Here is a 14406-nt window from a genome sequence, read left to right as displayed (position 1 = left end):
AGGTGTTATATGCTATATATGCCACTGACATAATACTACACAAGGATATGCTGTAATTTCCTGCAATTAATACTTTAGCAAAGCTATAAGGATTTTTTTCCAAAAATTATAATATTTCACTTGCAACACTAAAATTAAGTTTGTGTCACCCTTTCCGTTCTATAGCCCTAATGCCAGGAGTTTGTCATTGGCTGTAGAAATGTGTTTGGTGTAGCCTTGAAAGCAGGCATTTACAGGCCCTCTTCCTAAATATATTTTTCTAAGAATCCCCGATAGCCATCATTTCATGTGGCAGGCATTACAAGCCATCACAATACCCCACAAAGGAACTCATAATTTAAAAACTTTCAATGGTTTAAAATGCAAACATTCCTAGGGAGATATGGCTTATGCTTTGGCCAAACTTGACATTTGTCTGCAGGTTTCTTGGGCAAAGCTACCCACTACTCTCCATTTTCTAAGGACCAGCGTTAATTTTCTTCATCTAGAGTCATAGGAGGTCAGAGTCACATGGAATTTCTGTGATCATCGTGTACAATGATCTTTGTTCTAAATACATTGAAATGAGAATCATTGTAGAATAATAATTTTCAAAGGTCATGTAGTTACTAGCAGAACAAAAACTAGACACAGATATCTTGAGTCCAAGCCTAGGCTTCTTTCTGCCTCTCTACACTTCTCTAATACTATTTTGTCATCCAGTTGGGACTGTATTCCTTCCATAGGAGGGAGAAGAACAAGTTTGCTGAGAGGAGATGCGTTATGATCTCCATGTCTCCCTTTTTCCTAGGCTTGAAATCATGGCCTCCCTGAGCCAATGGGAACATACAAATCTATGGAATTAATTTATTGTCTTAGGCAAGATGGTTGGGAAAACAAAGAGATGGAACAGGTATGGATATCAGTAAACTAGCATGACAGTACTGAAAAGATCTGTACCTGTAAATTTTTTTTCCAGTTATCTGGGGACCGGGTTTTTTTTTTTATTATTATTAATTGGAAGCTCTATTTAAGCAACCAGAAATCAGATATAACAATTAAATCATAAGATCTGATGATCTATTGGCGATCACAATCTATTCCACAGGTGATCACTAGATAAAAAGATAGACGCCAGCTCCTTTTTTGTTAACTGCAATTTAAAAAGTAAAATAATGGGGGCGCCTGGGTCGCTCAGTCAGTTAAGTATCTGCCTTCGGCTCAGGTCATGATCTCAGAATTTCTGGAATCAAGCCCCATGTCAGGCTCCCTATTTGGCAGAGAGTCTGCTGCTCCCTCTCCCTCTGTCTCTTCCCTGGAATCCATCTCCCTTTCTCCTCCCACTTGGGCACTCTCTGTGTGTCTCAAATAAATAAAATCTTTAAAAAAGGTAAAATAATAAAAATAAGGTTAATTATAAAAGTGATACATTCTTTTCTAGTTTTTTTTTATGCCTATTTTATAGCTGAGATTATAATGTACTTACATTATTATATTCTGGGTTTTTTCCACCTGATGATATATTATAAGCATTATCTCAAATCATTAAAAATTATTTGTAAATATTTTTAACTGCCCATCACATGAATATACCATAATAAATTTAATAATTTTACTAATATTGAAAATCATTGTTCTTTCAAAGCAAATTTAAATTTTTTAACTTTTTTCCTATACAAAAGCAATATATGTTGGAAATTTTTTTAAAAAACTAAACTAAGACAAGAAAAATTAGTTTAACTGTGATTGTATTACACAAAGACATTTGCCTTAAAGATTATATGCTTAGTCACTTGAGGTATACAGTATAGCTCAGAGATATTATATCACAAATCCTGGTCTCTACAATCAGGTCCAATCTTATCAAGGAGGAAAGATACTGTACTGATATGGAAGCTGAGTCTTAAACATAGAATTAGAATTACCTCTTCTACTGGACTGCCAATGGTTTGAATTTCCCTCCCACAGGGGATCCCTATGAATTCCAAAGGTGTACTTCTACCCTAAAAGAGAGACTCTGGAAGGGCCCTGCCAGAGACCAGTGTATCTCACTACCTACAATAGAACCAAATCAGACAATCTTAACAGGAAACCAGCTGTTGTGTGGAGGTCAACCTCAAGAGCCCAACATCATTTGTCTTTGTTCTGGTTTCCACCCTTGCACTATAGATAACTCTAGCCATGAACTGGAATTCCTCCAATGTTAGCCTCATGTTTGCTCTGTCATTGTGGATCTGACCTGGTCTAGCTCATCTTCTAAGACTAACCTCTGGCTCGAGCCAATAATGAATACTACTAATTCACTTTTCCCCGCTCCTCTGGGTTTTTCTTTCCTTTTATAAATGTTTTTTTGTTTATTATTTTTCTTATTTGAAGTAGGTTCCAGGCTGATGTAGGGCTCAAACTCACAACTCTGAGATCAAGAGTCACATCTTCCACCATCTGAGCCAGCCAGGCACTTGGCCCTATAGGCTTTTCCATAGACAGCACACCAGCTCATCTAACTGTGCCTTCACTCCGTCTAACCTTCAAACATACATCTGGAGACCTGAGTCTGCACAAAGCATTACAAAGAATTACACAGAGTGGGAAAGAGAGAATGACTTGAAACTACTTTCCTTTTCTTAAACCTCCACTGCTCCTGCTCCTCAGTGAGCAAGGTGACAGATGCCTATTAGTGTGCACACCCTTCCTCTCCATCATCTTTTGCTGTTAAACTCATTCTTTCTCCACTAGATTCATGTTGATTCCTTCAATCCTCAGCCTCCAGCTCCAAAACTGATGATCTGGGAGCCATCATGACACTCCTGATGCTCAGTGAAATGCAAGTCAGGAGGAAGGAGAAGCTGACAGCCACAGAATGAAAAAAGGTCCTTCAGGACAGACAAATACCTGAGCCAGCAGCTGGAGAGCTCCCCTCTCCTTGAAGTTTCAGGCTCTGCATGGCCTCCTCAGGCGCCATTCAATTACATGAATCCTAAAGAGCCCTGTGTTTAATGCAATGTACAGTAGCAAATGATTTCTGCCACAGCCAGCTTCAAAAACACCAAACTAGGACTTACTTCCATCTTTTATCAAATAATAGAGCTTAAGGGGGACTTCTGAGTGACTCAGCGGTTAAGCGTCTGCCTTCAGCTCAGGGCATGATCCTGGAGTCCTGGGATCGAGTCCCACATTGGGCTCCTGCAGGGAGCCTGTTTCTCCCTCTGCCTGTGTTTCTACCTCTCTCTATGTGTGTCTCTCGTGAAAAAATAAATATTTAAAAAAAATAATAGAGCATAAGAATTTTTTCCATTTGGATACCTTAGTTTCTGACACCATCACAACTTTTGGAAGGGGACAAAAGTTATTAGATGGTCAATTGAAACTAAAATCAGCCTTCTTGGTTTTATCCCCCTTTTCTAATGAATAATACAACTGAAGAATGCATGAGGAGCAGCCAACTTTTGTGTGGCTGGGAAATGAATGATGCTTTTCCAGTACAAAATAAGCCGGGCCTGCTACAAGTTCTTTAGAAGAGTTTGTCCACCTTGTCAGCATGTTTGAGCAACAGCCAAGTCACCCCAGCAGAGAGCCCTTTCCATCTGCACTCATTGCAGCCACTGTAGAAAATTCAAGCCTTCCACCGAAATGTATGTTCAACAATAGTCATGACTATGACCGGACTGAGGATGGACTTTATCCTCTATTCTGATCTGTGAATTCCTTGACTTTTATTGTTTAATGTCACAACTTTTCGTAATGGATTGGGTGGTAGACGAAATGAATTCAGTGTCTTGTAGTGAGACCCTGATACCTTTTGCATCATTTATTTTCTTTTATTTTGAACAAGTAAAAATATCTGACTCTAACATTAATAACTTTGAGTGGGAGTTACCTTACGTGAATTAAAAATGGTTATGTCAGTACATCCTTTCAGAATTTAAAAGATATTTCCCTGTGCTATATCAAGTGTCACACAGTATATCAATTTTTATTTCCCATCTCTCAAGTCTGGTATGCATACTGTTTAACTTCTTAAATTCTAAGTATAGACATAATTCACAAAAGCTGGGCAAATGCTTGACTTACAGGAGATGGCGTACACAAGATTTATATGAACAACTTTATTTTAAACAAGAAGGACTTTTGCATTTTGTGCTGCTACATCACATAACTTCATCTGTGATTTTTTTTAAAGCTATAAAATAAATTGGAAAGGTTCATTTACTATCCAACTTCACAAGCACTATTGATCTAATAGAAAAGCCCATTTTAGTGTGAAAGGTGAGAATTTGACCCTATTTTCCAGAATAAAATGCCATGTTCCTTTTTAGACAATCTCCAGGCAGCCCTGTCTAATTCTCAGCCAACCAGTTCTGAGTGCCTGATAAACCCTACTCTCCTCTCACTGACAATTGAAACAGCTCTCCTTTGGTAGCCAGAGAAAATTGTTGCTTTTTCTTTTCCTTTAGATTATCATGGTAATAATAATTGTTTTAAGTGCATCCACATTGATTACCCTATATTCACATCACTAATTTCTAGGTTCTAAATATGCATGTGTATGTACATACAAACATACACACAGGTACAAAATATGTATATATATATTTTTCTATAAGGTTCTCTGGGATTATACCTAGTATACAACAACAATAATGATGCTGATAGATACTGTGCATTGAGCACTTACTAGAGGCTTTATATAATGATCTCTAATCTCACAACAAATAAGGTACTATTATTCCCCATCTTTTAGGAATTAGAAATGCAGGCTCAGAGACATTAAGAAACTTGTCTCATAGCTAGTAAGTAGCAAAATAGATCACTGAGCTAGCTAGTAGAAGAACTGGAATTTAAATGTAACCAATACCTGTGCTAGTTCTAAAAAAAATTTAAATGACATACATGCACTCTGAAATAATGCATCTTATTCTCTATACCTCCTACTTATATGTACAAATCTAGCTCAAAGGTGTATTCTTATTCATACATTACACATATATATCAAGATATAGTCAATTTTATAGGGAATTTTTAAAAAACACATAAAAATATATAACAGGTGGATTTCCTGGGTCATTTTGTTTAAATAGTAACTGAAAATTTACTTTCTAAAAGTTTTAATATTATTAGGAAAGGCTATGCTTCATTTATATTTTAAATACTATCCCCAAAGGAAAAAAAATATTCTGATTTCAACACAGTCCTGTTTGCTAGTATACTTATATATATATAAAAATCAAGTTATTAGAACAATTAACTAAATTTATTTAACTTATTTAAACCATGATCTATTAAAAGTTAGTAATATAGCTGTGACCAAAGTCAAAGGTATATTTCAACTGTTAAAAAATTATTTGTGGGATCCCTGGGTGGCGCAGCGGTTTGGCGCCTGCCTTTGGCCCGGGGCACGATCCTGGAGACCCGGGATCGAATCCCACGTCGGGCTCCCAGTGCATGGAGCCTGCTTCTCCCTCTGCCTGTGTCTCTGCCTCTCTCTCTCTCTCTGTGACTATCATAAATAAATAAAAGTTAAAAAAAATTTAAAAAAAATTATTTGTTTAAGCTATGCAACCCTGTTTATCTAGATCTAGATCTAGATCTATTACCTATAGATATAGATAGATGTTAGGTAGGCAGATAGATAATCCAAACAACTCAGAGTTCACATTTAATCATTTAGTCTGCATTACGCTGTATAAAGCAGTATTTCTCAATCTTGATTGTCCTCTAGTATCATCTATAGAGTTTTTAACAATCTTCCACTAGGACCATACCCTCGGCCAATTAAATCAGAATCTCTGGGATGGAACCCAGGCACTGGTATTTTTAAAAGGCTTCCAAGTGATCACAAGATACAATCAAGATTGAGAACAACTGGCATCAAATGCTGTCACTCACTGATCACTTTTGTCAGCTGGAGAAGGTAGCTATAAAGAAAAGTATTAACATTAAGGGTGACTGACCCTCAATATAAAGACCTAACACTTTAAAGCCCCCAGATAGTAAAATAATTAACTATCTAAGAAGTTTATATGTAAATACCAAAAGAGTCACTCAGCCATGAATACATTTCATACTACACTATAGAAAGATTCCAATTATGTTCTTTTTATCTCTTTCCTTGTGGGTATATACCCACAGTTGTAGTAGTTCTGGTATATAAACTGACTCTAATGGCAAATCTTCAATTTTTTTCTGTTTAAGGACAAAGAAAATGTAATGAGATTTTAGATGTTAGGTATTATTATCCACATTTTACAAACTAAGAAACTAAAGTGCACTAAGATTTATTCAAGTCACAAAAAGGGCAAATTGAGGCACAACCTGGAATGTTGGAAATAGCACTGGACTAAGGAGTTGAGAAAGTCGGGTACCACTCATAGCTGACAATATTTAGCTTTTTAAGCTTGGACAAGTCTGGAGTTTCAGTTTTCTTCTGTAAAGTACAGGATTTGGACTGGACAAAAAGTTCCAAAGAAATTTCAAAGAAAAACAAGACTGGGGATAGATATAGATAGATATAGATATAGATAGATATAGATAGATATAGATATAGATATAGATATAGATATATAGATATATAAATATGTGTGTGTATATATGTGTGTGTGTATATCTATCTATCTATCTATCTATCTATCTATCTATCTATCTATCTGTCTTATTTTACCAAATAAACTACTGGAAAACAAAAAAACAAAGTTTATACCATCTATTGTCACCTTTACTTCATAAAAAGAAAAGGCATTTTAATTCCATAAGAGGTTAAAAAAAAACAACCATAATGTCAGGATTATTTTTTTAAATATCGCTTAATGATAAAATCACAATATAGTCGTCTACAAGGAATAGCTACCCAGCCTCCCCTCAATGAGCAAATGGGAATCATGAGGACCTCTAAATGATGTTTCCAAGTTTAACCTTCTATTAAAGTGGAAGCAGAGTAGAAGGGGATCATTTAATACCTCTTACTGTAATGCTTTTTCAAAGGTTTCCCAAAATTTATCATTAAGTCACACCCAAGTACACAACTATTATTTGCTTAAGTTTCTTATTTAAATTGACTTGTTTTTGCTTAAATACATTTATTTCAAAAGGAAACTTCATATCACTACCTCAAATAGAAACCTAAAATCTCCTGTCATAAATACAAGATAAGCAGATAAGTATGAAAAACTAGTTTATTTTTATTTTTATTTTATTTGTAGCTAAATGCTATTGCCTCCAAAGACTCTGAGACTAAGATGCGCTCTCTCTCTCTCTCTCTCTTTCTCTGTCTTTCCTACAGAGAGAGATTAGCACATCCTAGAAAGGTATTAAAGACTAACACTAAACTGAGCCCTCAATGTAATCAAAGAGATCAAGAAAAAAATAGAAGAGAGCTGCCTTTTCCCCATGGGATTGATTCAGTGTTACATAATGTCACATGCCCACACCACCTGGATCATCTGCTCACTCTGCTCCATTACCCTCCTGCCTCTGAGGAGGTCATGTACTCTTCCTTTTTCATTAATCCTAGAAAGAAGCAAAGACTTTGGTTTCCCGGAATTTTTAGTATCAGTAGTTTGAGACAGAGCTGGGGACTGGTTTCAGAGATAAGTATAAGCAGGTAAAATAGAGAAGGGTAGGGTCACCTAGAGAGGGTGAGGGAAACTGAACCGCAATGCCTGGAAAGCACTGAGATTCAGGTTCTGGTCTGCTGAAAGATCTTTGCCATAGGCCACATTTAGAAAACAGGTAGCAAGCTGATTAATACCTCCATACAGTAATTCATAGGATCTGGGCAAGCATCACTTATTTTTAGAGCCACTCCAACTTTAACAGTCTAGCATGGCTAACATGGAGTTTTCCTAATTCCCAGATAATTTATATTTTTAGTTGTGAAGGCCCTTGCTATTTATGAATTATAGCAGCTTTACCTATTCTTTATAATTCAGAAACTTCATTATTAAAATGTTTGAAGCAAGCTATGGAGCATCTATCATTACTTAAAAAGTTAATTAGATTACATAAAAGAAATAATTAGATTTGCATTTTTATCTTGGTTTTAAACTTCCAAAGAAGATCACAACAGTCTGCCTGTGGGCAATTAAAAACAGCATACAGCAGAGAAATAGAGGAGACAGGGTCTGTTTTTCCTGGCTAATTCATGATTGAAGATAGAATTACAAAATATTTTAAGGGCTTGCTGAAGCTGGGGGCTAATCCTAGACTTCTAAGCTTTGTTTATAACTCTCATTTCATTGCAAGAGAGTATCAGATACATGTACAGTGCCAATAGTAGTATCAAATTACTTCCAGTGGGTTTATTTAGTCCTGTTCAGAGGCTGTTGGAAGGAGATTCGTTACCTGATCAATAACACAAAAAAGAACTATTGGCTGGAGCCAAAACAGGAGCACTGTAATTGCTTTTTGTTTATCAATGCTAAATACAATTAACAAAGATAAAACATAAGACAGAGGGACTGCGTGAGACTACAGGGCTCCTGACTTTCATCAGGCTTACGTTGGCTCCTGCAGCCATCTCCAAAAGACAATAAATGCCAAGGTCCAGCTCTTAAAATTAGAGGTCACTTAGATACTTAATGATGAAGCATACCCTCAAATATATATCTATTATTATTATCCTAGCAAAAAATTAATTAACCAGGTCATACAGGCCATGAAGGCTAATGTACAAAGTAATTATTTCTGATCTTTAGACAACTACTTCACATAAAAAGGTAGTCCTTATTCGGCTCAGCAGATAACTGAAATGCCTATAGTTAATCATATTGAAGGAAACAATAGGTAAGGTTTATCTCCTTAAAAGGTGAGAGTACATCTCAAATTATTCTGTTTAATAGTTTTAAGAATAATCATCTCCTTTCTTGTAATATTAGCATCTCTCCTGGTTACCAGACTTGAAGAGGAAGAATGCATATTGAATGTGGGTGCTCTATCTCATGACAAACACATAGAGACACACAAAATATATGAAGAGTACACAGGAATATATTATAGTCAAAATAGAAAATATACTGTGTCTGAAAAACATATACTCATATACAGAGTGAAGCTTCAGGAAGAAAAAAAATAAATGTTTATGTTGTAAATAAACAACCTATATTACAGCATTTAAAACAGAAAGCTTTCAGAGGAGACAAAGAGTATGTGGAAAGCAGCAGCAATGGCATTTAGTTCAGACCTTCCATAGATGGAGTTTGCCATCTGATGCATGTATTAAATGATGAGGAAAGGGCAATGCATATTATACATTAATCATAAAGATTAGTAATCATAACGATTAACAAGAAGCTAAGAATTTCAAGTTTCATAATTATACTAAAAAAGGCATGTGTGTATGAGTTCACTAAATTGTTGGCTCTGGCCCAGGAAGCCAAATACCCAAATAAAACCCCAACCAGCAAGTCCATTGTTAGGAGACCACTGTGGTTCCATCAGTGATGTGAGGAGAGGATACTGCCTGTATGGCACACAATATAAGCCACTTGAATAACTCTAAAATTGGGGGTTGAAGAGACATGGATAATGGGATAACACCGCTCATGTCTGGAAAAGCAAATTTCTCATGGAGATATTTTCATAAGCTGAATTCTCTTCCAAAGATTAAGTTTTAGCAATAAAATGTCATCACTAAATGTGTTCCTAGTGATGTGCTATTGAAACCAAAGAATGTGAAGAATGTGGTATGTTGTGTCCATGAAGACTATCTTCTCTAGATTCAAAAACCATGACATGGTCAATTGAGGTTGAATAAATAAATTTATGGATGGATCAAGAAAGTAGTATTTATAAAGTATTTTCTCCTTTGCTTAAACTAGTCTTATATTTAGTAGTTGATTTAAATATTGTAAATATACTTTGATATGTCCAACAGACTAAAAGTGTATTTTGTTTACTGGCCAACATAATTCATAAATAAAATGCTTCAAAAGACTAAGACACTCTAGTGCAACAGTAGAAACAAAAAAGATAATATTACTGAAGCAATTATCTGTCATTTGGAATTAAAGCATGAGAATCGACATTCTCAATTCGAAGGGCCTATATTCCACATCTATTATTTTGGCTTTCCATAGACTTGATGAAAACTATGCTATTTCTGTCCTGGAAATATCAAAAATGTCTAACTTTTTCTGGGCTTTATATCGGGGGAATTACTTAATATGAAACAAATTAGAGGAATCACCATTTTCCCCAAAGCACAAACAGAGGGATTTGAATTCACTAAGCAAACAGCCTCCTAAAAGATCTGTTAATATTAAAGCATTTTAATAATCATTTAAAGTTATTACCCTGATTTTTTAATGGCAAAAATTGACTCATCAAAAATATAAAAACACTGGTTCACAAAATCATTCATCTGACTTTCTAAACATGGCTTACATGGTATCTCTCTCAAAATTTAGTTAGGATTTATTAAGGCAAAATTATGTTAAAAATTCTACTTAAGGAAGAAAAATACATAAATGAAATGGTTTTTAAATACATGTATAAGTTTTGAATGATTTCACATAAAATAAGCATGAGGACTTTTATAATACTATCTTCATCATGCCTTTTCCTATCTCTAAGGAAAAACACTGCTTTTCAAATTGTGTAAACCATTCAGGTTTTCATTTGTCTCAATTATATTAGGCCCAGATGTATTGGTATGCGGTTATTACAAGAGGTTAGACACTCTTCTCTTTGTTTCTATTACAGCTTGCAAATTCTGAAACAACACTGATTCACAAGTCAGCATTTTAAACTAGAAGTAGAGAGTGATCATGAATGTAACCACTTGATCCTCATGATCCATAGCCAATTGCCATGGCTTAATCTTGCTAACCATGTTAACTAACAGGTTCTAAGACCCAAGATTTAAAGAGAAGAAAGAAGGTCAAACTTGCACAAATTGTCTGTACACATTTGCTTTCAGAAGGAAAAGGAGGTTTTATGCTTACCTTATTTTTACTCTTTGTTCTGTTTTGTTTTCAAAGGAAAAATGTTTCTTTCATGATGGAAGAATGTTTGAGGCATCTCTTACATCTCATATTTTGCTCAAAAAGTATACTAAAACTGGCCCAACAATAATCTCTTCTAAATTTTATCATGACAATAGCTTGTCAAAAACCACATCCGAAAACACAGTTAACCCATTTCCCATTCCCCCCAAAATAAAAGTCTGAATATCAAAGTCCTGCTTCGTAAGTGTCAGAGATGAATATGTTTTGTGTAAGGAGTGTTTTTCAGCATTTGAAAAATGCTCTGAATGGTCTATACTGATAAGATAAATACTGACAAGATATGAAGTAACACAGTAGCTCAGGACAGAATGAACTATAAATACAGGTTATGCTTCCTGTTATTTTTAAAATATGAATCCTTATTATAAAGATTTCTGTATTTCTAAAATGAATGCAACTCTGACATTTTGAATCTCTCTGATTTTGTAATTCATACAGCTGAGATCAAGTGCTGATTAGCTTCAATTTTTAAAAACTTAAACAATAAGAAATAGCCACAATTTTGAAAGCAATTAAACTTCTACTAGAAAACTTGGAAAACAATTTTCCTATCTTTTCAAATTGAACATTCTGATGAATAATATTTTAACTTCATATTCTATAGTTTTTTGAAAAAGGCATCAATTTCATGTAGTAAAGTTACAACTATAACATCATGTGTACCTCAATAAATACTAATAATATTTCATAAAAATGCTCTGAAGTGATCTGGCTGCTATTCATCTGACATCCTCAGTACCACAAAACAAACATCAATTAAGACAGCCACTTAATATAAACAACAGTGGGCTGAGAAGTGAAATACATTCAAAATAAATAAAGAAGTAAGTAAAAGTAAGTAAAGTAAGTAAAGATGTAGTAAGTAAGTAAGTAAGAAGTAAGTAAAAGTAAGTAAAGTAAGTAAAGATGTAGTAAAAACAATAAGTAAATGGGAAATCAGGGAACATCTCAGGAAACTTCTTCCATTCATACTTTACAAATAGGAGAAACAGAGAGAACTAAACGACCAGGCTATTTAACACCTACAGAGTTCTTAGAGAGGAATCTAGAGGAAAATGTAGGAAACCACAGGCTAGAAATCTTGACCTTAGCAGTAGGAGACACACTGAAAATTCTAATAAGGGCAGAACCAAGGAACACCTGGACAGTTACTTAATTAAGGATCTCAGCATGAGTCATAAAAGAGATATCAGGATGAGAAATTATTCCAAGATTTAATTGTAAAAGTGGACTGTCAAAAATGCCAGAGACATTCCATCTCCTCTGTATTCGGACTCTTTATTTTGAAACATATACACTTGCTTATGGAAGATAGAATCAGAACGAACTAAACAAAAACAAAGACACTGGATAAAACCTTTGAGTGAAGATAGCAGGACAAAATGCCAAATGAGGTACAGGTATACCAAAATGGTACTTTAAAACAGAACACCAAGTATGATTAACAAATGAAGCAAGGCTCTAAGGTAAAATCACTGGCTTTCACCAATGAAAGAGTAGAAGAGTAAACTATGACTATATGTGAATGATTTTTTTTTAAATAGAGGAATGTGTAATATTAAACTCAAGCAAAGGCATACTATCATTCCCAACATACCACCCCAACTAGGCTGACACACAAATCACAGAGGTTAGAAAATATCCACAGCAATCAAGAGAAAGCACAGAGGCCGTGGCAGAAAGATGGAAATCTGGGATGAGTATTCCTCAGGATTAATCACTAGACAATTGGCTCCGTACTCTATGGTTTCCTAGAAGTCACATAGCTATGTTCCTTTTCAAAAATGGAGGTCACTTCCCTTACCTATCTCAGATAGCTGTTAGTTACATTAGCCATCAAGTTCTAAAGGAACGTCAGAAATCAGAATTCCTTCCCAGGCCACTGTAATCATGATCTATGTACCGTGTTACACTGCCACAACATAAAAGGGATTTTTAAAATTGGGTTACAATTATTTGAGAACAAGATTTTTTTTTTTCCTTTTTAGAGTATAAGCTCCTTGAAGGCACATAATTATTCATTGATCTTTCTACTCCCCTCAGCTCCTGGCAGAAATGCAGTTCCTATTTGCTAAAGAACAAATTAATCATTATCAATCTTTTCCCAGGTCATAAGACTCTTCTCATAATTGACCCAATCAGACAATCCTAAGAAGTGAATAAGCCTCAGCTTTTCCCTGTGATACCATTAAATGGTAAAATACGAAGCAAAAAGTGGTTTGTGGCAATAAAAAGAGCACGTGTGTACTACCTTTGAAACCATTTAGTTTTCCACTGGGTTGTGTTGGGCAAATGACAGAAGGAAAAAGAGATATAAGGTTTATTCTCTTTACACCTTACATCAGAAAAGAATGCTTAGACCACTGTGTGGTCGATGTTTCCTACATCCACTTACACAATTGTATACAACATCCTTGAGTAACAGCCCTATTGGTGCTGTTGACAAGAGAGGGGTGCATTTGCAGCATTTTAAATTCCATTTGCAAGGAGGAAAGTAAGTACAACCAGCCGAGAGTAATAAAATACACTGACCTGGATCTGTTGCTGCAGGAGATTAATTTTGTGCTGCTGCTGCAGAAGTTGCTGCTGTTGTCTTGCAATCTATCAGAAATAAAGTTTTGTTAAGTTCAAATGAAATGCTTGCACCTTTGCCATTACCCCAGGTATCTCTCTTGGAATGACAAGAATGCTTTAGGGCACTTCTGTGTGAAAGAGTTCCTATAAAATGAGAGAGGCAGACTTAGTAAGTTGGAGAAAATGAAAAATTTCAAACAGGTGCCACCTCTTTGCTTACCCCCTAAATCTTTCTCTGTAGGTGAACAGTACTCCTTGTATGACACTTGTGAACATATGAACAGTTCATCCATATCTGGACGGCTCATCTGGAAAGAATGGCTATGTGGAAATCTGATCTTTGGAGAATAAAGACAGGAAAACTCTGGCTACATTTTTCTCAAGAGCTTAATTTGGATGTAAAAAGTAAAATCTGTAAGCAAAGACAGGAAAGAACTTTCTATTACTTATGGTCTACTTTGGCCTTTTCTGAAGGAAAGATTTTCAGAACTGATAAAACTTACAAATATTGTTAAGGGAGTGCAAAAAAGAAAAAAAAACAACAAAAAGTCAGAAATCTTTTTGTTGTGGATATCACATGTACAAAGCGTTTTTTAAAAACAAAATTTAGGGATGCCTGCGTGGCTCAGCAGTTAAGTGTTTGCCTTCAGCTCAGGGTGTGATCCTGGATACCCGGGAACGAGTCCCATGTTGGGCTCCCTGCATGGCGCCTGCTTCTCCATCTGCCTGTGTCTCTGCCTCCCTGTGTGTGTGTCTCTCATGAATAAATAAATAAAATCTTAAAAAAATAAAAACAAAATTTAATGTTCATCCACTTATCCTTTTGAGGGTAAAGTGTTAATTTTAAAGTTCA

The 14406-nt window shown here is 35.3% G+C and overlaps 1 protein-coding gene across 34 annotated transcripts in view; it reads right to left on the bottom strand.

The window, feature by feature from the left end:
• The window catches only part of SOX6 (SRY-box transcription factor 6), a 633064-nt gene that overhangs the window by 183401 nt on the left and 435257 nt on the right, over window positions 1-14406 (bottom strand). For all 34 annotated transcript variants that reach the window (XM_072793935.1, XM_072793936.1, XM_072793934.1 and 31 more), the window contains one exon: window positions 13512-13580. In XM_072793935.1, the coding sequence (XP_072650036.1) occupies window positions 13512-13580 (69 nt within the window). The remainder of the gene's footprint in view (window positions 1-13511; window positions 13581-14406) is intronic.

The sequence above is a fragment of the Canis lupus genome, chromosome 23, assembly GCF_048164855.1.
Source record: "Canis lupus baileyi chromosome 23, mCanLup2.hap1, whole genome shotgun sequence".
In the NCBI taxonomy this organism is placed as follows: Eukaryota; Metazoa; Chordata; class Mammalia; order Carnivora; family Canidae; genus Canis; species Canis lupus.
This window is presented reverse-complemented; position numbering and strand designations above follow the sequence as displayed.